The 26687-nt window shown below is 38.4% G+C and overlaps 1 protein-coding gene and 1 non-coding gene across 5 annotated transcripts in view; both read right to left on the bottom strand.

Annotated features, from left to right (window-relative positions):
• Window positions 1–26687, bottom strand: part of CKAP5 (cytoskeleton associated protein 5) — a 112952-nt gene that overhangs the window by 21970 nt on the left and 64295 nt on the right. For all 4 annotated transcript variants that reach the window (XM_042904457.1, XM_042904460.1, XM_042904458.1 and 1 more), the window contains exons 14-32: window positions 24743–24856; window positions 24342–24452; window positions 23294–23386; window positions 20446–20631; window positions 19215–19309; window positions 16217–16274; window positions 16002–16127; window positions 15247–15386; window positions 14877–15051; window positions 14004–14117; window positions 12809–12937; window positions 8483–8677; window positions 7970–8105; window positions 6569–6657; window positions 3970–4095; window positions 2571–2720; window positions 2089–2292; window positions 1743–1878; window positions 1107–1300 (exon numbers count right to left, since the gene is read on the bottom strand). In XM_042904457.1, the coding sequence (XP_042760391.1) occupies window positions 1107–1300; window positions 1743–1878; window positions 2089–2292; window positions 2571–2720; window positions 3970–4095; window positions 6569–6657; window positions 7970–8105; window positions 8483–8677; window positions 12809–12937; window positions 14004–14117; window positions 14877–15051; window positions 15247–15386; window positions 16002–16127; window positions 16217–16274; window positions 19215–19309; window positions 20446–20631; window positions 23294–23386; window positions 24342–24452; window positions 24743–24856 (2571 nt within the window). The remainder of the gene's footprint in view (window positions 1–1106; window positions 1301–1742; window positions 1879–2088; window positions 2293–2570; window positions 2721–3969; window positions 4096–6568; window positions 6658–7969; window positions 8106–8482; window positions 8678–12808; window positions 12938–14003; window positions 14118–14876; window positions 15052–15246; window positions 15387–16001; window positions 16128–16216; window positions 16275–19214; window positions 19310–20445; window positions 20632–23293; window positions 23387–24341; window positions 24453–24742; window positions 24857–26687) is intronic.
• LOC122201553 lies at window positions 1505–1616 on the bottom strand. The gene has a single exon (XR_006194249.1). It is a non-coding gene; the product is annotated as a small nucleolar RNA SNORD67 (small nucleolar RNA).

Here is a 26687-nt window from a genome sequence, read left to right on the forward strand (position 1 = left end):
AAAAACCTGATTGGAACACTCAAAAGAGTCAATATCCATTCACATATTGAAGCAAACAGAACCTGCCATGTTAGGGTAAATTCATTTTCAAAATACTAGCTACATTTTAAATCAACTATTGTTAAAACCTGCTATCATAAGAGAATACATGAAAGAAGGAAAGGATACAAAAAGAAAGGCCAGTAATAACTCTAAATGAAAAAATCAAAGATTAAATGATGCTTCCTCATGTTTGCTGTGTCACCACTATGTGAACTACAGGTAAGAAGCTTCACCTGTGACCATCTATAAAATTCCCATCTGCTTTATCTCCTTTGCCGACCTGTAGTGAGGATTTAATTAGATTAGTACAGCTAAAAATACATAAACACAGTGTAAATACTAGGAAGTAACTGGAATGAAGGACTGAGGTACAAGCACAAGCAAATGGCTCAAAGGCAGTAAGGAATCTGAAACAGCACCTGACGTGTCTGCAGAATGTGGCTTATGGCTGTGGGACTCTTTTGATGTGACAGGTACCAGATTCTACATCATACACGAGTACTTGTTCACTACAAAGTAAATGCACTGAAAATTACAGAGCAGATTTCTAGACAGACTATAAATCCCAGACTAGTTCTGGATTTCCTGATTCAAAACTAGCTCTCGGGGCGCCTGGGTGGCTCAGTCAGTTAAGTGTCCGACTCTTAATTTTGGTTCAAGTCATGATCTCATGTTCCGTGAGATTGAGCCCCACATCGGGTTCTGTGCTGACAGAGTGGAGCCCGCTTGGGATTCTCTCCTCTCCCTCTCTCTGTTCTTCCACTGCTCCTGCTCTCCCTCTCTTAAAAAAAAAAAAAAAAAAAAAAAGCTTTCATTTTCTAAAGCAAACTGTATGAGTAGAAGGCTCAGAAAAGAAAATCTGATTTCCTGTAAGGCACATATAAATGTACTGTAACAGTCAGAGACACCCTCAAGGGTTTATCTGGACTCTAAGACACATTGATGGGTTTAGTTTAATAAAAAGTGGTAACAACTTAGCTAGAGTTGAGATGGCATGAAAGCTGAACACCTAAGTGATTCTGCAATTCACAACATGTTAAAAATGTCCACAAAAAGTCACTCACAGTTCCAATCAGTTTGAACACCTGATCCCCGTGTACATTGTACACGGTGACGATGGTATTGAGGGCAGCATTGCGCACAGCGTTGTCACGGTCTCCGATGTGAATTGCTATCTCCTTTAAGGCTTTCCCTGGGGTTGGTTGGCAAACATTCATGCCATAGGACTCGACCAGACACCCCAGTTCTTCCAGGCACTCTGATGGGGGAGGAAGATTAGACTGATGAGACCCAACACACATTTGGCATAGAGACTTATCTTCGCTAGATAAAATTTCCTTGGCATACATAAAAGACTAAAATCTTATACTGGTTCTACCTAGAATTTTTCCTTGTTTATTGCCTTCTGATAAAACACACAATAATGATGTTACAGCAAGTGCTCCTGGAAGAAAGGGATGCCTGTGAGTCAGATGGCCCCTGTGCACTTGATTTTGTCACCAGGGTGGTAACTGAGTGGTGCCCGTGTCACCGGACACTGTGGCACCACCAGTGTGCAACTCATCATTCTCACAGTCCAAATCAGAAGATTGGAATCAATCACTCAGACACTGAAGAATTGTCCTTGTTCATCTACAAACTCTTTCTTTTAGAGGTCACTGCTGCATAGACTCATGCTTCTATTTAAATTGTTGCTTCACCTGCTCTTTGCTTAGAGTTTTTGGATTTGGTTCCTTCCATGATGAAGGGGAACATCTTGCTGGCTGGGTAGACAAGGCACATCCGGTTCAGGATGGCACGGACATCTTTACGAATGACATCCTTTGGTTCTCCAACCTAGTCGACAAGGAAAATAACGACTGAGGCATTTCCTGAGTAGCAAAGGGTCCTCCCATGAGTCACTACCTTTTGGAAGAATAGGGGCACAGGAGTAAGTGGTAGAAGGTATCTTCACAGAATGAATGAAAAAGGGCGAGGGCATAAAGGATAGGAACTGAGGTCAGCCGGGAACTTGGGCAGTCTTCCAGAGTGAGAACAACGCATTACCTTGAGGATGAGATAAGGGATGAAGGAAGATGCTTCGTTCTCAGTCAGATGATATTCCTCCTCACTTAGCAGTGTGAAGAGCAATTTTAAATATTCTAGGGCTTTCATTAGGACGCTTGTATTGGTGTCAAAAAACCGCAGGGTAAGCCACTTTAAGATGAGATCCAGGCAACCAATTACACCCTCTTTTTCACTCTCCAAGTGCTTAAAACAAAAGACAAATAAGACTGTATAAAAATGTAAGTTCTATTAGGTAAGTCCTTTATAAATTTTACTAGAGTCCAAGAAGAAAATAATAGCTTTTTGAGCTATTTAGGACCTAAAATTGTAGACATTTATTCTATCAAACAATAAAACAGCTCTAAAAACAGAGAACATGTTGTATTCTAGTTCCCTCTCAAGTCATGTGAATTTCTGGGTATTCACAAGGCTCAGTATTTTCACGGGTCTGAGATAATCATATTTATCTCTTGCAAACCTACATCAACCATGACAGCAAGGGCTTTGTTATGATGCTGAAAGTCTGAGTGAAACATCTCATCTTGTAGCCACTTAGCCACGCAGCTAGACATCTGAGTCTTTAGTTGCTCAATGTATTCATCCCGTGGAGTAGTAAAATTCCACTTCAGCACCTGAAAAAAAAAAAAACAGTGAAAAGGGACTGTAAGATGTTCAACTGAAATGAGGCAGAGAAGAACTCCATTTAAAAGCAGCTGCAGAAATCAATTAAATAAGATATTTTAAAATTCAACAAGATTAATTTGTAATTAAATATGAGCGCAAAATGTATTCTTGAGCTGTCATACTTCTGGAAGCTTAACTCTTAAAATCTAGGAATAGAATAACATTCAGCAGTTCTCACTACAAAGACCAATGCTCTATTATTGTATAACATGGTAGACACTGTTGGTACAATTTCAATAAGGGGAAAATTTGAAATAGCTATCAAAATTTAAAAAATACACACCATTCTAGGAGGAGTTTAATAAAGATATATTCACACATATGCACAAATGCCTACATTCAAAGATGCTTATGACAGTGTAGTTTATAACACTGAAAGACTAGAAGCAACCTAAATGTTTACATTGTAGGTTGGGGATAAAGAAAGGTACATACATATGATGTACCAATAAAAAGAATGAATGCATATAAACACGCAGATATGAATAGCCTTTAAGATATTTCGAACATCATTAAAAGAAAAGAATAAAACGCAGAACAAAGAATATGGCATGTTCCCCTGTGCATAAAAGGCAGGCCATATATTTATACATATATGATCGTATTGCATGAAATATTGACACTTCTGGAGTAACACACAAGAGCACTGGTAATAATGTCCTTCCTATGGAGGAGGACTAGAAGGGGTGACATGCTTCTCACACTACTCTCTGCACATTTCATATTGTTTGAATTAAGAAAAAACAACAACATGTATATATTGTAACAAAAAAAATTTAACTGCCTAATACTAAAATAAATCAAAAGAGAAATGACCGAACTAAGCAGATACAGTCACCAAATCTGGCTTTTATGATATCAGGCACAAGAAGGATTAAACGAGTGGCCTATTACCTATGTGTAGTTGACAAAAATCAATGAATACTTCCCATTCTTCAGTTATAAAAATTAAAACAACTTTCATTTCTTTCCATTTGGAGGAAGAATAGGCAGTAGCTCCATTCCATAGTTCCTTTGGTAGGAACTAATGCTCCCATAGAGCCGTCTTAGAGAAATAAGCCATAATTTATAAGCAAAAGATTTAGTTCATTGTTACATAGTTCACAATGAAATGAATTCCAGACAGCAAAGCTATTCTTGATTACAAAGCAAAACAAAAAAGCAAAAACCTACTGAGGATTCTTATCCCTTTCTTACCTTTAATCCTTTTTCATCTTTCATTCTTTGCTCCTTTCCATTTGGAACAACAATGAAGATAGGACCAGATTTGTCTTCATCTTCCTTTAAGCTGGTTTTGCTGGGCACTTTCTTTCCTTGTGCACTCTACAGCCAAGGTTCAGGGAATACTGGTTAGGAATGTGATGGTGCTGCCCAGTAAGAGCGCACTATAAAAACCATACACTCTCCACATTGTATTCTCCATGACAGAAACAGATAAGTCACAGAATTGTGCACGTTATGTTTTTGTACAGGTTTTTCAGAAATGTTTCTAATAGCATTCTCAGGTAACTGTTGGTTAGTCCTTAGACTGGCACGCAACATAGCTGGAAAAACTCTATTACCTGTCATTGGTTTGGGTCACAGCCTTTGTTTATTGGACAGTTCTTTCTTGAAATCTTCAACACCATTTATGGTTTTCCATATTAATGACTTCTATATTAATGACATTTTGAATGACATTCACACACTTCACATCATTTAGTTGAGAAAGCTTTTCTGTTTCTCTGAATATAAAATATATCTCTAGGGGCACCTGGGTGGCTCAGTCGGTTAAGCGTCCTGGACTTCGGCTCAGGTCATGATCTCATGGTTTGTGAGTTCTAACCCTGCACTGAGCTCTGCACTGACAGTACAGAAGCTGCCTGGGATTCTCTCTCTCTGCTCCTCCCCCCCGCCCAACGCTCTCTCCCTCTCCCTCAAAATATATAAATAAACTTAAAAAAATAAAAGTAAATATATCTCTATCATATAGCTATACCTGAGAGTCTCTGAACTTGATTCTAGGGAAACTTGCTAGAAACATTTTAAGTTATTAAAGTGGTTTTGAAAAATAATCCAAGAGTTTGAATTTTTGTATCAGATGGAAAAGAAAATAGTGAACCTCACTATGTATATTTAATTTTAAAACAGGAACCATTATTAACAAAAATGTAGGAAGAGTCCAGTATTTCTAGTAGGCCAGAATTTCTTTCTAGTTCAAACACTGAAGTCATTCAGTCAAAACAAGTATGAGATCATTTATGTGAAACTGTAAACTGCAAAAGACTTGTGGGGGGGGCGGGGCGGTATAGCATTAAGAACAGAGTCAAAAATACTTCAAAGCACATGTGACCAAAATACTAAAATAAGCACTTGTTAAATTTGGGATGAGGACAGTGGGGGAGGACAGGAAAAGAACAGCTTCATTGGACAGCTTAGAAGATAATTACCTATTTAACTCATTGAGTTAAAGGACCATGCATATGGAAAAATAACTGTAATATTCAGATGAATAGCCAGAGTGCCCATTGTATCTGACATATAATAATAAATGCACTAGGTAATAAAATGGTTCTTAGTCTGGCATTTTTTTCATTAGTTACATGTAATTGATTAGATGGTTTTCTCTATGTATATTTGCTATTATATTTACTACCAACCGTACAGTTCTGCAATTTTCTTATATAAGTTTTAATCAATACTCTGAATACGGTGATAGGTTCTGAATCTTGGTATAGAAACTGATGACAATTTGCTGTGATTCAAAAACTTAATGAAATAAAAAGATTCCCAGGAGATTTCTGCCCTCTGCCCCCTCCCCGAAATATTTAAAGTTAAGCATTCGAACATATTTCTTTATTTTATTTTTAATTTTATGTTTGTTTATTTTTGAGAGCGAGAGAGACTGAGCATGAGTGGGAGAGGGACAGAGAGAGAGGGAGATACAGAATCTGAAGCAGGCTCCATACTCTGAGCTGTCAGCACAGAGACCGATGCGGGGCTTGAACTCACAGACCATGAGATCATGACCTGAGCCGAAGTTGGCCACCCAACCGACTGAGCCACCAGGTGCCCCTATCTTTTTAATTTTTTTTTTTTTATGTTTATTTATGTTTGAGAAAGAGGAGACAGAGTGCTAGTAGAGAAGGGGCAGAGAGAGAGAGAGAGAGAGAGAGAGAGAGACACACACACACACAGATCTCAAAGCAGGCTTCAGGCTCCATACTGTCAGCACAGAGCCCGACGTGGGGCTCAAAATGATGAATTGTGAGATCATGACCTGAGCCGAGTCAGACACCTAACCGACTGAGCCACCCATGTGCCCCTGAACATATATTTCTTTAAATGTCCAACTCTGCATGGATGCTAAAGGGACTGGTGATTCATCAAAATAAGTCCCACTGGTGCAGGGACAGACGGTATTTCCTTGTAGACTAATTAGGATACCTTCTAGCACGATGACTTAACTGCCAAGTTTGAAGGAAGCTGATCACTACCTTCCTTTTCTTAAATCAGACTCAGCCTAAGTGATTCTGCCAGAGCTACATAGGACTTCTTTCTTCACTACTGCAAATCTTCCCCAAAGGTCTGCATGACAAAACCCATGACAGCACCTCTTGAGAGCAGGATGTCTCTGTTTTGGGGCCTTATTTAAAACAAGCCACAGAAACAGGCATAAATAATTAACTTTATAATTTGATAAGATCAAGAGTGGTAATGTTTTTCATGCATAATATGATCTTTCCTAATAGAATGACATTGTGCATAAAACACACTTAAAAGCAATTCTACATCTAAGTATGCAGAGTTAACATACCTTTGCTTTAGAGGAAACTCCTAGAGCTTTGGCCTTTTTTGGATCAGGCTTGGGTTCTACAGTGCTGGAAACAGAATCTTCAACAGGTGCTTTGAGAAAAAAAGGGATCTACTATAAATATAAACTCTAGTATCACTTTGTTCTGAGCAGGTTAAATATATAATGACGAGAAGGCCTACAGTTTTAAATGTGTCAATTTAGCAAGCATTTTCAGTTAGATTTTTTTTTCCTAATCTTTTTTCAGCCTGACTTCTTTTTAAGCATAACCCTATGAAATTAACTCAATAAATCTACATCTGCTTTGCCAACATTTAAGCTGAAGTTTTTTTTTAAATTTTTTTAATTAATGTTTTTATTTATTTGTGAAAGAGAGAGAGAGAGAGAGAGACAGAGCATGAGTGGGGGAGGAAGAGAGAGAGGGGGAAACACAGAATTTGAAGCAGGCTCCAGGCTCTAAGCTGTCATCACAGAGCCCGATGGGGGGCTTGAACCCACGAACTGTGAGATCATAACCTGAGCCGAAGTCGGATGCTTAACCGACTGAGCCACCCAGGCACCCCTAAGCTGAAGTTTTAAAACTATTTTCTAAATAGCAGTTAAGAAACCTTTTCCCTAGATTGATACATCCTTAAGGACAGGGCCTGTCATCGTTGATACTCGGTATTTATCATATAGCAAGATTCCAACAAATGGTGTAATTGAATACATACTTTGATACCAACAGTTTTACACATGTAAGATTTCTAACTCTGTAGCATCAACAGTTTCTACCCCCCTAAACAGAATAATATTATTTTATTTAATAATAAAATAGTAGAGAAGGGGTTAAAGAGTAGAGTTGTATTTATACACAATGGAATTTTAACATCAGGGTGAAGAAACCAAGAATTTTCTCTAAATGATTAGTAAATGTTAGAATGGATCAACAAATGGGCAGTGCAGTGGAAGGAGGACCCATTTGGGAATGAGAAAGAGGAATTCTATGCTGGTGAATTCAGGCACTGACTGGTCGTCCCTGTACCAGTCACTTGATCTTCTGGGTTTCTTCATCTGTTAATAAAGGGGATTAAACTAGATGGTCCCAGTTCCCCCTCTAACTATAATATCCAATAGCAGAAAACAGTATAGAAACCTTAAAAATAAGATGGAGCACTTGCTTTCTGGAGTATTTCAATACATTATTCCAAACCCCTTTTTTGGACTTGGAAACCAAATTAATCATCTTCATACCTTCAGCATAGTTCATAGCATAAAACTTCTCAAGTGTTTGTGGTAGGAGGGTAAAGAGGGCGGGCGGGAGGGCAGGCCTACGATCTAAGCTGTTAGGGAAAATGGTAAAAAATGAAAGCTTGATTTCTTTTTCGAGTTCCCCTGGGCTTAACCCTCTCAAAATACCATTACCTGAAGCTGGCTGGAATTTGGCTGGAGCTGACCCTCCCATCGGTTTGGAAGCTGCTTTAGCAGATGCAGCAGGCTTGGCTGGCATGTTAGCTTTGGCTTTCTCTAGCATGGCCAGTACCTGATCTTTAGAAGTTGGCTAGGGAGACAATGTAACAGGAGAGGTGAGAGGTCACAGACATGATACACTCATACTATGCTTACTAACAGAGCTGCTGTCAAACACATCCTTGAGCTCCTACTTTTGAAATATCAATGAAATAAGGGAGGCGGCACACAGTGCAAGAGAAATAACACACATTATGAAGTCACACTAAATTAGCTACCATTCTAGAAGGTCACAATTTTCTGCAGAGTAAGGTTCTTTGAGTTCTACACACTGTTAAATATTACATTTTTGCTACCTTGGGATTTCAAGTGAAACTCTTAGGAGGTAATATGATCTCCTGCCGATATCAATTCATGTTCAATATTTTTCTAATGGCTTTTAACAGCAGCAACAACAGGAAGCAGTACCTTTAGTTTCCCAGTGGCCTTGGCCATTTTCTCATATCCCAAGTGCATCATGAAGAATGGCAAGGCATCTTGGGCCTTCTTCCGCACATCTCCATTACGGTCCTCCAGGCAGGAGTAGAGATGAGGAACACAAAGGATGAGGTCTGTGGGGGTGGAACGAAGACTCGGCAGTTTCTCAGCCAACCAGCCCAGAAGCTGCCAAAGGAAACAAAGACCAGTGACACACTTCAAGTGGGAAAGTATCACTTACGATCTTAGGCTTAATGATTCCATCAGTACGAAACACTGAATGAGTTCTTACACTACAACTTTCCAAAATAAAATCAGTAATTTTTATTGTTCAAGAAATTTACTATACTTAAATAATAGACACAAAGAAGATAATCTTCCTACAGATAAAAACATGGTTCCCTGGACCATAGTTGGGCATTAAATTATAAAGCTTTAATAGTTGTTAATGCATTTTAAAGATGAAAAACTTTCACTTCACTTCTTTAAAATTTCTAAGAATTATTCAGTAGAGAAGATGCAGAACACTGATTTGATCAGAAGAGGACAAATTCTACTACAACTTCTATTTCAGCCTTACATCGACAGTTTCTCTCTATTCCTTTAAAATAATTCATATCTGTATGTATTTTTTAAGTCTTTATTAATTTTTTTAAAATTTATTTTGAGAGAGAGAGAGTGCACATAAGCGGGAGAGGGGCAGAGAGAAAGGGAGATAGAATCCCAAGCAGGCTCTGCACTGGCAATGCAAGAGCCCGACATGGGGCTCAAACCTATGAGCTATGAGAGAATGAATGACCTGAGCCAAAACCAAGAATTGGACGCTTAATCAACTGAGCCACCCAGGCGCCCCTGTATTTATTTTTTAACTGAAGTTTTTATTGAAATGATTATAGTTACATGGAGTTATAAGAAGTTAAAACAGAGATCCCGTGCACATTTTGCTCAGTTTCCACTAACAGTAGCTGTATACAAAATTATATTATAGTATAACTAGCAGGATACTGACACTGATACAATCCACTGATCTTGTTCAGACATCCCCAGCTTTACTATTCTCATTTGTGACTGTGTGTACATTTAGTTCTGTACACTTTTATCACACGTTAGTACATCTGCCACCACAGTCAAGATTTTATTTTTTTTAAGAATATATTTTTTATTTATTTTGAGAGAGAGCACAAGTGGGGGAGAAGCAAAGAGAGAGAGGGAGAAAGAATCTCAAGCAGCCTCCACACTATCCACAAAGAGCTCAATGTGGGGCTCGAACACTCCAACCGAGAGATCATAACTTGAGCTGAGATCAAAGAGTTGGGAGCTTAACCAACTGCGCCACTCAGGCACCCCCATAAATTTTCATTTTTACAGAATAAATGTATAAGATCAAAATCACTGGGTCATATAGTAACTACATATTTAGTTTTATAAAAAGCTAAACTCTTTTCCCAGAGTGGCTGTACCATTTTACATTTCCTCTAACAGAATGTTCAAATTTCTCTACATCCTTGCCAGCATCTGGTATTATTACTTTCTTTATTTTAGTAATTCTGATAGTTGCATAGGGATGTGTCACTGTAGTTTTAATTTGCATTTCCCTTATTGCTAATACTACTGAACAACTTTCATGGGCTTATTTGCCAGCTGCATATCCTCTTCTGTAAAACATCTGTTCATGTCTTTTGCACATTTCCTTTCCTTTTTTTTTTTAAAAGTAGGCTCTACATCCAATATGGGCTTGAACTCATGACCCTGAGATCAAGAGTTGCATGCTCTCTGACTGAACAAGCCAGATGCCCCATCTTTTGCCCATTTTCTGTTTTCTTCTTTTTTTTTAAGTAGGCTTCATGCCCATCGTGAAGCCCAACGTGGGGCTCGAATTCATGACCTGAGCTGAGATCAAGTTGGATGCTCAACCGACTGAGCCACCCAGGCCCCCCTTGCTCATTTTCTAATTAGATTTTTTTTTTTTTTACTGTTTTGAGAATTCTTTACATACATATTCTAAGTAATGGTCCTTTATTGGATGTAAAGTTTATAAATATTGTCTCCTGCTCTGTAGCTGACTTTCATCATCTTCACATGGTCTTTTGCACAGTAAAAGTTCTTAATTTTTAATGAGGTCCAACTTACCAAGTTCTCCCTTTGATGGGATTGTGGTTTTGGTGTCAAGTCTAAGAATTCTTTGCCTGAAGAATTTCTGTATTCTGAAGGTTTTCACTGATGTTATCTTTAAAAGTTCTACAGTTTTATGTACTACATTTAAGTCCATGATCCATTTTGAGTTAATTTTTGTGTTAAATGAAAGGTTTAGGTTGAGGTTTATTGTTCTATCTATAGATGTCAAAGGCTCTAGAATCACTTGTTGAAAAGGCCAGCCTTCCTGCACTAAATTACTTTGGCAACTTAGTCAAAAATTAGTTGATCAGATTTGTGTGGGTCTATTTCTTGGTTTCCTCTTCAGTTCTATTGACCTGTGTCTGTCCTCTCCTCCCCCGACCACCCATACCAGTTTCTTGATTATGTTAACAATACGTGAGTCTTAATATATGGTAGAGTGATTATTTCCATGTTTTTCTTCTTTGTCAAGATTGTTTTAGCTAGAATATAAATTTTAGGATAAACCTGTCTCTATAAAAAAAACTTGCTGCAAGTTTGGTGGGAATTACATTAAACCTATAGATCAATTTGGGGAGAAGTGACATCCCTGCTACATTGAGCCTTCCCATCTATGAACATGGCATGTCTTTCCATCTATTTGGGTCTTCCTAAATAGATGAATTCTTTCAACAGTATTCTGTAATTTTCAGTATACACACTCACTCTGTAGTTGTTTTGCTAAGTGTACATGTAAGGATTTCATTTTCTTTGGAGTGATTGTAAATGGTCCTGTCTTTCATTTCAGTTTCTGTATATACACTGTATTATAAAGAAATGTGATTGATTTTTGTGTGTTAATTTTGTATCCTGCAGTCTTACTGAACTCATTTATTAGCTCTAGGAGTTTACTTGTAGATTCCTTAGGATTTTCTATGTAGACAGTCATGTTATCTGCAATTAAGGATAGTTTCACTTATTTTTTTTCCAACCTTTCATCTTTTTTTTTTTTTTTAATTTTTTCCTTTTTTGGGGAGAGAGGGGGGAGAGAGGGGCAGAGATAGAGAGGAAGAGGGGGAAAGAGAGAGGACCTCAAATAGGCTCCATACTCAGTGTTCAGGGTGAAGCCCAAAGCAGGGCTCGATCCCATGACCCTGGAAACATGACCTGAGCCAAAATCAAGAGTGTATGCTCAACCGACTGAGCCACCCAGGAGCCCCGTCTTCCATTTCTTTTTCTTGCATCGCTGCAGTGCCCAGAACTTGCCAGACTATGCTGATTAACAGTAGTGAAAACATATCATTTCTAATCGTAGGAGGAAAGCATTCAGTCTTTCACCACTAAGTATGACATTACCTATATAAGTTTTTTGTAGATGCGCTTTAGCAAGAAGACGTAGTTCTCTTCTATTACTAACTTGCTCAGAGTTTTTGTCATGAATAGATGCTGGATTTTCTCAAATCCTTTTTTTGTGTCAACTGATACAATTATATGATTTTTCTTCTTTGGCCTGTTGGTACTGATGGATTTTTGAATGTTGAATTCTATTTTTATGTTCTGATTAAAACCTCTTGAACCTTGAGTTCAAGAAAAGAGAAAATTTCACAAAAAGGCTAGTCCTTTAAAAAATTCTATTTTTAGGGTGCCTGGGTGGCTCAGTCGTTAAGCACCTGACTTTGGCTCAGGTCATGATCTTACAGTTTGTGAGTTTGAGTCCCACATGAGGTGAGTTTGAGCCCCACTTTGGGTAAAACACAAGTTCTGGTAAACCCCTCTTCTCTCTCTCAACCCCTTACTCACTGTGTCCTCTCTCTCAAAAAATAATTTTTATTGTTAAAAAAAGTATATGAGGTGTGCCTGGGTAGCTCTGTCAGTTAAGCATCTGACTTCTGGCTCAGGTCATGATCTTGCAATACGTGAGTTCAAGCCCCGCATCAGGCTCTGTGCTGACAGCTCGGAGCCTGGAGCTTGCTTTGGAATCTGTGTCTCCTCTCTCTCTCAAAAATAAATAAATTAAAAAAGAAAAAAAAATTTTTTTTTAAAGTATATGAAAGGGGGGAAAAAAAGAGGTACATGAGTATAAAAGCTCCAGGAATTTGGTTTCATTTTATTAACTGTTTCATAATGAAACTCAATTCTACCTCTACACGCATATTTACTAGGCAGGTCCACACCTAAGAAGGTAAAAGACATGAGTAAACACATTGTATATGTAGTACTTACCTCTTGCCTCAAGAAAGGATTTTCCTTTTTGAGTTCTTCAGAAAGATCTTCTCCCTCCAGCCATTCCTTCATGCCTGTCTGTTCTGCCCAAGCATTCACAGTCGCTAGGGCAGCCGCCCGAACATTGTTCTGAAGGGAGGAGAAAATTAGTAAAGATAGTATCAGTTATGGTTTGGAGATAGGGAGTGAAAAAGGTTGTTACTTTGGGGATATGAACAATGGAGGTTTCTCTAAGGTCCACATGAACATACTTGGAATCAACTTCTCTGACACAGAATCTAGTTCTATGGTTGTACTGAAAATCTAAAGTAGAAACATAAAACTCCATTGTAAAGATCTTGTCGGTTAAATCAGACAAAAACAGTCACCTGGGTATAACATATCATGTAAGAGGAATTAACTCAGAGGTTCTGTTCCCTGAATCTCTGGGACTGTTATATCCATGGTTATCTGCTAAAGAATGTAATTCCACATGGTAGAAAACTCAAGAGTTAGAATCAAATTACTAACAATTTGCCCGAACACTTACGTTTTCCTATTAATTTGCATTTGTAGCATGAGGACTTACTGACATGAAAAATATTAAAATATCCCATTAAAATATCCCATTAAAATATCCCATTAAAATATCCCATTAAATGAATTGCACAAAAATAAAGACACATTCAAATATTCAATCTAGGGCTAAATATGAGGCTTGCTACTTTCAAGGAGACTGATTCTAGGACTGTGAAACTGCAAGTACTGGAAGATTCTGCTCCAGTGGTCCAGAACAAGGTGGAAAATAAAGGACCCCCAAATTCATAAACTTATTCACTCTTTTTAACAGCACTTATAACAACGATGTCATAATCCTAATAGCCAACATTTTTTGAGTGCACACTATAGGAGACACTAATAGGTATCTTAGGTACAGATTATTTAGTTCTATAGCAATGAAATTTCATAGATAACAACACTGAACCTCAAAGAAGATAAATAACTTATCTAAGGGTCACAAAGCTAGTGACCTATCTGTTCACCTTCATATTTCCTGGAGGTAAAGATGTTTACTATTTTCCTTCTAATGTTCTCTTCCCTGCAAAGTTTATAGACTGTGTATGTGTACTCTTACATGTACATCTAAGAATTATTCTTAGCCCACGAACATGTCTGGCCTATTCCAAAAAGGAGTGAGGTCAGGAGTCAGGCTTACCTTGCTGTCTCCAAGGACTGTGATGATAGGGATGCCTAAGTTCTTCACATGTTGCTTGATATTTGGTCCCATTGCTACGGCCAGCTGCTGGAGGATATTCAATGTTTGTTGCACCTAAGTGGGAAAGAACCAACACTTGAAACCATGAGCAGGCTATGTTCAAAGTTTTTTAAGTTTGCTGCTAAGTAGTCATTGCAATAGAAAGTTTTGGGCCTATTTAAGAGACAGGGAAGTCAGTTTGTTATGATGCTATTCTAATTAGCTTATGGTTAATTTTTAGGTGGTGGCCTTTCATCATCAGTTCATAAAGCTTGAGTACGAGAATTTTAGACCAGGGGCATCTGAGTGGCTCAGTCAATTGAGTGTCTGACTTTGGCTTAGGTCATGATCTCACAGTTCCTGGGTTCAAGCCCCATGTCAGGCTTTGTGCTGACAGCGCAGAGCCTGATTTGGATTCTCTCTCTCAAAAATAAACAAAAAAAAAAAAAAAAAAGAATTTTACAACAGAGAGGGTAATTTTATAATTTTAAAGGTAAAGCCTAGCTTACGAAAATTCTCACATAAAAACCCAAATTTAAAAATTAGAAATTAAGCATGTTTATATGTATTACGAGCAGTTTTATATAAAGATATTTAATATTAGAGTCCTATAAAAAGCAAATCTGAGATTCATGAAAATTTGATTAATAAACCTGCTGTCTACCAACCTATCTGGAGGCACACTTAAGAGATTAAAGGAAGCTATTTCTAGTTCAAAGAAAATAAAGTGACCACCCATTTTTTTTTTGCAGATGAAGGTTAGTATTTAAAAGGGACTTCCTTCAGAGAAGAAGGGAGGGAGAGAAAAAGAACAGGTATATATGTTCTACGTACCAAGATTTTATTTGAATCATTGAGTCGACCCTTCAAGGCAGTTGGCAGTTCACCTATATTCGGTTGGATAAATTTGGCTTCATTGATAATACCTGCCACTTCATCTAGACCTTCTTTCCTGATCTTCCAATTCTTGTCACCAATCTTAGACACCAACTCTGAAGTGATTTTATCACTGAAAAAGCAAGGATGGAATCTTTAATTCCAGACTCCTAAAGAAATAATTATGTCACAGAAGTACTCTTGACTGAGAAAGAGAAGGTACCATTAGGAATTCACTAAAACAAAACAAAAAACAAAACAAAACAAACAAACAAACAAACAAACAAACTGCTACAAAAATCCAATAAACCATTTGCAACAAACCTACCTGATTTCTGTCCTCGGCAAAAGATCCACAACATCATTGCCCCCCTCATCTGGTTCATCTCCATCTTCTCCTTCATCTGTACCACTTATGCTGTGTTTGGAAATCCCTCTGGTTGGAGCAGGTGGGCTCTGTCCCTGCATCTACACACAAACAAATCAGTGAGTCCAATGAACTTGATGAAGGGTATGAGAGCAAACAAGTTAGAGAATGGGACTATGTCAAACTTTCCTACTCTTTCATACTACTTAATATTTACACAGTATGTATTTTAATTCCTAGATTCCAAATTTGAGACTATCTAGCAAAAGGCATTTTTATACAAACCTATTAGAATCTGACTTTTCAATCATAAAGCTGTCTTTTGACTTGTAAGCCCAAGAAATACAGAGCAAGTCTGCCCAAACTCGGCCATTTCAATTAAAAAGTTTATTCAAGGAAGGTCAAGTTTCTTTTATTTAAAATTATTTTAAATGTTAATTAGTATGCTTTCTGAATAGGCAGCATATTCAAAATGTTTGATACCCAAAGGTACAAAAGACCTAAAGAGGAAAATCTCCCCTCCTGTACCACAGCTATCCAGTTGGCTGCCTCACAGACAAAGCCATCAATTTCTTATGAACTCTTCCCAGGGTATTTTATGCATATAAAAATAAATACATATATATTCTTCATTCCAAAGGGTTAAAAGCTTACACTTAACTAATATGAGCATTCTCATGTCTACCAATGGATTGTATCATTTCTGGGAACTTTACCTTCTCAAATTCTGCATCTATCTGGGAGAGGAGGGCAGGCTTCTCATCTTCAAAGAACATTCGCAAAGAGGGGCCAACATACAGATACATCACACCAAGCAGGGTGATGGCGGAAGTCCTCACAGCCTGGCAGACAGAGCAAAAAGAACTTTCTAAATGAGAACAGAACCACAGGGATGGCTGCAATGTTCCTGCATATGCTGGTATGTACTCACTGGGTTTGTTGCAGCAAGAGCTGTCTTCACATTGCTAATGAAAGCTTTCACATTCAGCCTAGAAGAAATAACATTTAGAATTAACAAATGAAACCCTCAAAATACTCAACAGAATTTTATTTTTATTTATTTTGAAAGAGAGAGAGAGAGAGAGAGAGAGAGAGAGAGAGAGAAGGCGTATGCGCACAAGCAGGGGAGGGGCAGAAAGAGAAGGAGAAAGAGAATCCCAAGCAGGCTCCTCACTGTCAGCACAGAGCCTGATGCAGGCCTCGAACTCACAAACCATGAGACCATGACCTGAGCCAAGATCAAGAGTTGGATGGTTAACCAACTGAGCCACCCAGGCACCGCTACTCAACAGTTTTATAAAGCCAAGACTCTAGGACTGGCTCCCTTTGGCTATGTCCCCAAGTCTCACTTATTCTGTTTCTAGACTCATTTAAAGTGAGCATTAAATACTGTCTGCATGCTCATTGCTCCTAAATCCCATTGATGACCTCTCTCCTGAACTCCATTCATATATCCATGTAGCCTTTGAAACATTTTCCTTAGAATGTCTAGTAGGTGTCACACATCTCTTAAGGTCAAAACTCCTGTCCACACCCTAAACCCAAATCCTGTTCTTCCCACGGTCTTCCCTACTTCAGCAAAGAACTACATCATTCCTCCATTTGCTCAGGCCATCCTTGACTCCTCTCTCTCCTATACCCATTTTCCTGTTCAGTTCTCTCAAATATATTCTGACTCCTAAGGCTTCCATCTCTACAAACTATGCCTAAGCCACTATTATTTTCTTAAAGGATTATGCCAATAGCTTACTAATTAGTCTCCTTGAGTCTCACTATCTGTTCTCTCTGACTAGAGTCCAAATGATCCTACTACTCTTTTGCTCAAAACCATCTAGTGGTTTCGAACTTACTCAAAGCTTTGAGGCTCTAAGTGACCTGGCCCTGTTCTTTCTTGCATCTTGTCTCCTCCTCCTCCCTACCACCCAACTCATTCCCCTTCAGCTACATACTGAAAAACAATCACTCCTTGCTATTTTTAAATACATCACACATGCTCCTACTACAGGGCTTTTGCAATTGCTGTTCCCTTGGCCTAGAATGATCTTTTCCCAGGGGCGCCTGGGTGGCGCAGTCGGTTAAGCGTCCGACTTCAGCCAGGTCACGATCTCGCGGTCCGTGAGTTCGAGCCCCGCGTCGGGCTCTGGGCTGATGGCTCGGAGCCTGGAGCCTGTTTCCGATTCTGTGTCTCCCTCGCTCTCTCTGCCCCTCCCCCGTTCATGCTCTGTCTCTCTCTGTCCCAAAAATAAATAAAAAACGTTGAAAAAAAAAAATTAAAAAAAAAAAAAATAAATAAAAAAAGAATGATCTTTTCCCAGATTGTCACAGCTAGCCACCTCAGGTCCTAATGGTCTCTGCTCAAATGTCATTTTCTCAGGAAGGACCATCCCAACCACTCCTAGGTAATACTACCTAACTTCTTATCCTTTATTTTTATTCCATTGTCCCTGTACCTCCGGATATTCTTTTCACTACATATCGTCATCTGCTCTTACTGAAATATGAGTCTTATGAAAGCAAGAATTTAATCTTGTCTATAATGTATTCCTAGGGACTAGAACAAATGACTGAAACACCATAAAGTGCTCAATATGTAGTTGTTGAATAAATGAAAGATCATGGACAAATTAAAAAGAGGAAAACAGGGGCGCCTAGGTGGCTCAGTCGGTTAAGCGTCCGACTTCGGCTCAGGTCATGATCTCACAGTCCGTGAGTTCGAGCCCCGCATCGGGCTCTGTGCTGACAGCTCAGAGCCTGGAGCCTGCTTCAGATTCTGTGTCTCCTTCTCTCTCTGACCCTCCCCCGTTCATGCTCTGTCTCTGTCTCAAAAATAAATAAACATTAAACAAAAAAATTAAAAAAAAAAAAAAAAAAAAAAGAGGAAAACATTCACCTGGCTTTTATGCCATGCCAGGAGATTAGTTTTACACCAAAAATTATACAATTTTGAAGGGCTTTTAACAATACCCTCAACTATAAATACAGACACACAAGCCTTTGCTTGAATGACACCTGAATAACTTCGAGACTAGTAACTCTTCATTTGGTAGAACATAGAAAACTACTTTACAAGACATTAAGAGGTGTGTTGTAACAAGCAGCATGGCACATAGTAGAAAGGCTGCATAGTATAGCAGTTATGGTATTCTCTCTTGGACAGAATGCCTGGATTCAAATCTTGGCTTTGCCACTTCTGAACTGTGACTTGGACAGATTACTTCAGCTTCCTGTGCCCCAATTTCCACACTTATAAAATGGGAATAACAATACCTCATGTAGGTAGTTTTTATGAGAATGAAATTAAAGGAATTATTATTTAGAAAGTGACTGGCATAAGGGCACCTGGGTGGCTCAGTCAGTTAAATGTCCAACTCTTGATTTTGGCCCAGGTCATGATCTCAGTTTGGGGGATGGGGCCCTGCATCTGGCTCCTCACTGACAGCACAGAACCTGCTTGGGATTCTCTCTCTCCCCTCCCTGCCCCCCTGCCCCCCTCTCCCTGCTCGCGTTCTCTCTCAAAATAAATAAATAAAACATTAAAAAAAAAAAAAAGAAGAAGAAAGCGCCTGGCATAAAGAAAGCTCTATAAAATTTTGTTAAACAAGTATGTTCAAATGCAAATAAGTTAGATAAGCTTCTCTGCTGCCTGACCTTGAGAGCCCTTAATTCACCAAGGTGCATGATAGTTCTCTAAACAAATGTGATTACATGTAAGAATTTCCAAATGCATTTGACTCGGTCTTCTCAGAACTGGCTTTTCTGTGGGACAATTGTTAACACTTAAGGAAAAACAACTTAGAGAACTCTAAAGTTAGTGGATATGAAAAGCTCTGGCTTCTCAGAAATAGCAGAGATAGTTGAACAAACAGAATCACCAGTTAGAGATTAGCAAAATATTTAATTATTTTGTACCTGATTTCTTTCTGACTTACCCAGAAAAACCAAATTCTTTTATTGCATTTGATAGCCAATTCAGAGTTTCTGATTGATTCTTGGGATTCTTCTGTGAGAAAGCCATGGACATAACCTGGAGTGAAAGAGGGAAAAAACAAAAACAAATATGTGCTTTTTCTCATATTTCTCACAGAAATGTGGTATGGCATTAAGGCAGAAGTGGATTAGGAGTGGCTTTTCCAACGCCGATAGAACTACGAGAATGCCTTACGAATGAAATATTTAACTCACACAAGAAAATGACGTGACATAGTATTTTTTTTTTTTTTTTTTGAGAGCAAGAGGGAGGGAGAGTGTGAGTGAGCAGGGGAGGGGCAGAGGGACGGAGGGAGGGGAGGGAGGGAGAGAGAGAGTCTTAAGCAGGATCCATGATGTGGGGCTCTATCTCACAACCGTGAGATCATGATCTGAGCCAAAATAAAGAGTTGGATGCTTAACTGACTGAGCCACCCAGGCTCCCTTGTAACAGGAGTATTAAAAAGCATTCTTGACTTTACAACTTTTCCTTAGTGATCACTCTGGATTATAATGCCTTAGGAGAAAATTATTCTCATCTTTTTTTATTTTAATTCTTAATGTTTATTTACTTGAGAAAGAGTGAGAGCAAGAGAGAGTGCGCATGCACAAATGGGGTAAGGGCAGAGACAGAGAGGGAGGCACAGAATCTGAAACAGGCTCCAGGCTCTGAGCTGTCAGCACAGAGCCCGATGTGGTGCTGGAACTCCGAACAGTTAGATCATGACCTGAGCCGAAGTCTCAGGCTCAACCGATTGAGCCACCCAGGTGCCCCTCTCATTTTTAAACAGAATATCTTGGGGCGCCTGGGTGGCACAGTCGGTTAAGCGTCCGACTTCAGCCAGGTCATGATCTCGCGGTGCGTGAGTTCGAGCCCCGCGTCGGGCTCTGGGCTGATGGCTCGGAGCCTGGAGCCTGTTTCCGATTCTGTGTTTCCCTCTCTCTCTGCCCCTCCCCCGTTCATGCTCTGTCTCTCTCTGTCCCAAAAATAAAAAAAAAAAATAAACAGAATATCTTGGCCAAAATAAATTCTAATTATCAGACAACAGTATATTATTAAAGGTAAGGATAAAAATGCAGAATATAAAAATGGTTTGACTTGAGAAGAAAAGGACTACCATTTAACTAGTAACCTTAAATTAACATTTGGGAAAAATCTGGGAAAAGTTGGGGAAAGAGAGCTCTGTTACTAACCTGTTCAGCTGTCCACGGTAACATGCAAGCTTCGGCTATTGCTGTCATAGCTTCTTTTGCATTGTTCCCACACTTTACATCTCCAATCTTGTCCACAAGGCCATCCAAGACAATCTGAGCTGAAGTTTTGGAAAAATTCCCTTTCTGGGCAATCAAAGCAACTATGTGAAGCTTCATCTGCATCACCTGAACAAAGGATAAGCATCATAAAGTTATGAGTAAGCCAAAGACATCGATTTACTTATTTTTATAGCAGCCTGAAGATGTAATACAGGAACAACTAAGAACATGACCAAACTAAAAATGACAAATAAATTTATTTATTTATTTTATTTTTAAAATATTTTTTATTGTTTTTTAAATTTATTTTTTGAGAGACAGACAGAGAGCAAGTTGGTGAGGGGCAGAGAAAGAGAGAGAGGGAGACACAGAATCTGAAACAGGCTCCAGGTTTCAAGCTGTTAGCACAGAGCCTCATGCAGGGCTTGAACTCCTGAACTGTGAGATCATGACCTGAGCTGAAGTCGGACGCTTAATCAACTGAGCCACCCAGGTGCCCCTATTTAATTTATTTTTCAAGTAATCTGTGTCCAAAATGAGGCTCAAACTCATGATCAAGAGTCTCATGCTCTTGACTGAGCCAGCTGAGCGCCGCTAAAAACAACAATTTTAAACAAAGAAACAAAATAATTTCTATCCTTGTTATCAATTAAAGTAGCTGGGGCACCTGGGTGGCTCAGTTGGCTGGGCATCCAACTCTTGATTTTAGCTCAGGTCATGAACTCACAGTTTGTGAGTTTGAGCCCCCAGTCAACTGCACTGACAGGGGATTCTGTCTCTCCCTCTCTCTGCCCCTTCCTCACTCATGCTCTTTCTCTCTCAAAATAAATAAATAAAATACACATTAAAAAAAATTAAAGTAGCTAAGTGACAGCTAAGAGAGAAAAAACCAAATACTCAATGTTTCAAAATAATGACAATGTTAGCACATTAAAAGTTTATGAATTTAAAAAATTAATTTCTCTATTCTCCTCTCACGGTTATTTGCAATAGTACTGAACACACATCTTGAAATACATAATAAATGATCATACTAACCGTATAACTCAGCATTCCCACTAGTGTTATCTGCAAAAAACTACAACCCTCATGCACACACCACACACAACAGAACTTGAGAGACTTAAACAACGTGTATACTTTTAAGTGGAAGAATGAAGAAGCTGTGAAAACAATTTAAAGATGTTAATGTGAAGATGCTAGATGTAAGGCACTTGAGACGCCTTTGCCCATAAGTATCTCCCTCTGTCCTGTTTGAATATTTAAATAACAGGAGTTGGTGAGGATGTATAGAAATTAGAATTCTCTTGCATTGCTGGTACGAATGCAAAATGGTGAAGTCACATTGGAAAAGTTTGGCAGTTCTTTAAAAAGTTAAACGCAGTTACCATATGACCCAGCAATTCTACTTCTAGGTATATATCCAAGAGAATGAAAAACACGTTCACACAAACACTTGTACATGCAATGTTCAGAGATAGTCAAAATGTGTAGCAACACAAACGGGTAAATAAAATGTTCTATATCCATACAATGGAATATTACTCAGCCGTAAAAAAAAGAATGTAGAGTTGATACATGCTACGATATGGGCAAACCTTGAAAAGACTAAGTTAAGTAAAAGACACTTCATTCTATGAAATGTCCATGAGAAGTAATGTATAGAGACAGAAAGTAGAGTAATAGTTGCCAGGGACTGTGGGTGGCGAGGGGGATTTGTGGAGGAAGAGAGAGTGACTGCCGATGGGTATGGGGTTTCTTGCTGGAGTGATGAAAATATTCTAAAGTTACAGAGTGGTAGGAGTTGCAGAACTATGCAAATATCCTAAGAACTGCTGCACTGTACACTTTCAAAGGGTGAGCTTTATACTCCCTCAATAAAATTGTCATAAAGAAAAATACATACATAAAATTATCCTTTGTTACGGATCTAACACATAGGAAGGTATAAGCTCAAATCAAGGATGCTTCTTTCACCGATCTTAGAAGCTGCATAAAGAGGGGTTTTCAACGTGGTGTGTGGGGGAGGAGGCCAGCATGAGAACCTCTTGGCAGAAGAAGGCTTTGTGGTACTGGACGGTATGGCTGAGGTGCTGTTAACAGTGCTAAGGGAACACAGTGTGTGAAGGAGCCAAGGATCCTATAGAGGGAACAAGAGGTGGCAGAATAGAAGCAAAAAAGAGACTAGCGGGATGCCAAAAATAAACCTGATATATTTCAAACTTTTGTTTCCCACAAGGTCTATGAATATCTGAAGAGGACAAGGAAACTTTTCTCCTTTTCCTTCCTATATCACTTTCCTAAACCTCCCTTTGCACGGACGCTTTAGACTAAATAACAGCACTGCAAAATTTCATCTCTATTACCAGTTAATGCATTAAATTATGTGGCAATTTTTCACTGGTAATTTAAAGACCATTTATCTTTTATCCAAACAAATAAGAAACCTGTCTCACTGTTTATCCCTCCCTTGCATATGTGAAGATTAGGGGGATTCCAGGCCTAACTAATGAGGAGAAAAAAATATATATACATAAATTACACAAACAATATAGATAATACTTCCATATATATAAACTCCCAATTACACAAAGGTATAGTTCTATGTTTAATCAAAATGCACATACTCCATTGTTCACATTTAAAGTTAGATGACATACTGGCTGAGTGATTTAAAAAAAAAAAAAGCTAAAAATCATTACCAAAATTCTCTCTCTCTCTTACTCCATAGATGATATGATAGAAATTACTTGAATAAAAGATACTAAAATCTCCAATTAAAAATTACCTGAAAATTGGTTTCCTTCCATCCAGGTTTCTTGGCCAGCATCCTCACTAATGCCTGGCATGGCATTTCAGTTCGATCCATTAGTTCAACAGCCTTGAAGTAAAATAAGAGAATCAGAATTAAGGGTTTAATGATTAGTGAGGGAAACAGGTGACTTGAAGGAGAGAGAAGAATGGAAGCAAGGAGGGTTATAGAGAGAGCTTAGATAGCTTGTTATAGTGCTTTTTAAGTTGGATATCTGATGTACAGTTGTTATAGTAATACCAGTGATACTCTTTTCCCTCCACATTTCAGGTTTCACAAAGAATTTGGTCCAAGGAATGTAACAGTAACAGTTTTCATTTGCCTAGTTTGAGGCAGAAACTGCTTATACATATTTTGACTTATCTGATTTTCCTAAAAACATAGAGCAAAGTAGAACAGATTAGAAGTGGTTAAGTATTAAATTTCAAAGATGTGCAAACTCAGGTCTAAACCTGATGCATGGCACATGCAGGCCTGGAAGCGAGGTCTCCTGCCTCAAGTCCCAGTGCTCTTGTGGTTCCTCCACACCCTCCTCATCAGAATCATAGAGTATATGCCGAAAGGAACTTCCATGCTCCCTTCCAACACAGATTTCTGAAAGGAGCTTCTCACACCAAGGAATAATATCTGTTCTTCCAAGAATCATGGCAACAAAGAGGAAAGCAGAGAAAGGGAAGAGGGGTGGTTTAAGTGGAGTTATATGTTTGCCTAGTAAGTTTAATGATTAAATACCATAATATTAAAATTCATCTAAACCTATAATTCAGAATAAACCTAACTTTCTTGAGTAAGTACTAAGTTATGAGCTTATAGAAGCCACAGAAAGCAGATGTTAAAAGATATACACTATGCAGCTAAAAAACCAGTCCCTCCCCATCCCCTCACCCCCCGCTCATCAGAGTTAACACTCTGAAACATGGTCACTGTTTATAAAATACAGCAAGTAGGACAAGTACTTTGTTGATGTCACCACTTCTCTGTAATGTAATGTTCTTTCACACTCAACTCATCCCCATGCACCTACCTTCTGGAACTCCTCCATACAAGCCAGCCTTTCCTTCCAGTTACTGCTGTCTAGAAGCTGTATACAGGTAGCAGGAAGGACAGCTGAAGCTTTTTCTTCACATACTTCTATCTGTAAGATGCAAAAACATTAAAATTAAGAATTGCTTAAGGAAACAGATGACAAGAATGTAAAAATGCTGCAGGCCGAACTACATAAACACTCCCATAGGTATCCTATAGTACCCGAGTTTTCTACTCTACTACCATAAAGGGGAAGGAAGGTCGTCCAAGGCACAGTTTCACTAAGTGAAAAATACCAATTAACTCTATGTTGTAGAACTCAGCAAAGAACTCAAGTCTTCTCCCAGGAATTGACTTTCCGTGGTTTTCTGAGTTTGAGGCATCCTGTAGAATACTGACCGAAAGCTCAGGCTCCACGATTTCTTTGGTTTCCAGTCCTTTCTTATTCTTGGTTCCAGTGCCCCCTGCACCTCCTGACACAGCTGGCTTCCCCTTCTTAGGTGGCCCACCAGCCTAAAAGCAATTTAAAAGAAAGTTAAACCACTTAAGGATTTAGAACAGTGGTTCTTAAGCATTTTTGGGCCAGAGACTCCCTAAAAATTGGATTAAAATGAGGGACCACTCAACCGACCAAAAACCCCTGTGTTTTTGGTGCCCACAGAACTTAACACTTCCAAGGGCAGATAGAGCTCCTGAAGACCATTCATGGGGAAATCTGCAGAACCCCACTATTAAGAACCTTCAATTCAGAATGAGCTAATGAGGTAAATGAAATGAAAATGGACTGGAATTATATGACATTTTATTTGAGAATTAACATTTGATGCCTTTAAATGCCTCTAAATCTTTCCTGCATTAGTAAAGGACAGTTTCTAACTTCTAACATTTACCCCATACTTCACCACAAGGCACCCCAATAACAGAAAAATACATTAACTCACTGTAGAACCATGTAATTTTGAAGGAATAAAGTGGTTGTTATGGCAATGGCAGTAAGTGGCTTAACCATGTTGAAGATGGCCACCTTACTGGATCTTTTTATTATTGTTTGACCTACTTGTATTTCCCAAGTATATGATCATATGATCTACAAAAATTATAACTGTGCCTTTTCCTTCCTTATATTAGCATTGGTCTTACTTTATTCCTTTATTTAATTGTATGAAGTTAGTAAACAATAACGGTACCAGCAGGCATTTTTTGCTTTACTCCTCACTTTAACAGTAATGCTTCTAGTATTTCATCACTATGAAGCATGATGCTGACTTTTGGTTTGCGAAGTCTACTGCTATCTATAGATCTATTTCTAGATATTTAGTCATGTCAAAGAATCCATCTATTTCTATGTATTAAGAATTTTTATCATGAAGATATGTTGAATTTACTATATTCCTTTTTCAATGTCTGAAATTAGATTTCTTTTGATCTCTAAATGTAAGTTTTTTAATATTAATATTGAACCATCCTTATAATCCTGGAATAAACTTCAGTTGGTCACACTTTGTATTATACCTGCTGGTTTCTATCTGCTAATACTGTGCTTAAACATCTCAATTATTTTACTCCAGTTTTGAAAGGTCAGAAGAAAATAGCAGTTTATCACAAGGCACACAACTGACAGTAACATTAACATGGTAACACATATCACTGTTCACATCATTCCTTCTATCTATTTTGGTATTTGTTAAACAATGCCCCAAACCAGAAAGAAAAAATAAAATGAGAGAAGGCCAGACTGTCTTCAACATCCAGACTTCTTCTGAAACTAATGTCATCTTGAACATAATCTAAGCTTTTAAGGTATAGTTAGCAAAACTAAGATGCTGGTTTTTTAATGAAATGAAAACCTCTAATACTTGCTGGTTCATATCAGAAGTATGATTCTGTTGGTTCATAATAACAACCCGTTAGAAATTTAATTGTTTTCTGGCCGACAAAATAGGAAATTCTATACTTTTTGACTAACCAGAACACCTCTTCTGGATCCTTTTCTATAATAAATAGCACTCTCTGTATAGAGAGGTACCTCAATTAACAAATCTCCTACTTATCTTTTTTTTTTCTTTCACAGACATATATGTTTATTGGCTTAGTAGGTGTATTGGTAATACTGTCCTACTTATCTATTAAAGAGAAAAATGAAGCAGGTTGCTCCCCACTTACTTATTTTAAATTCTTCATAAGAGAAAGTCGACCAGATAAGAAAAGGCCTTAAGGTACTGTGCCCACGTCATTATCCAGAGAGGCAACAGCTGGTGAGACAGAAGAGACTAGCTACTAACCCCCCATTAGAAAGCTGGAAGAGACAGCAGAAGATGAACTAAAGTACAAAGACTGTAGTTAA

This window comes from Panthera leo, chromosome D1, assembly GCF_018350215.1.
Source record: "Panthera leo isolate Ple1 chromosome D1, P.leo_Ple1_pat1.1, whole genome shotgun sequence".
Lineage (NCBI taxonomy): Eukaryota > Metazoa > Chordata > Mammalia > Carnivora > Felidae > Panthera > Panthera leo.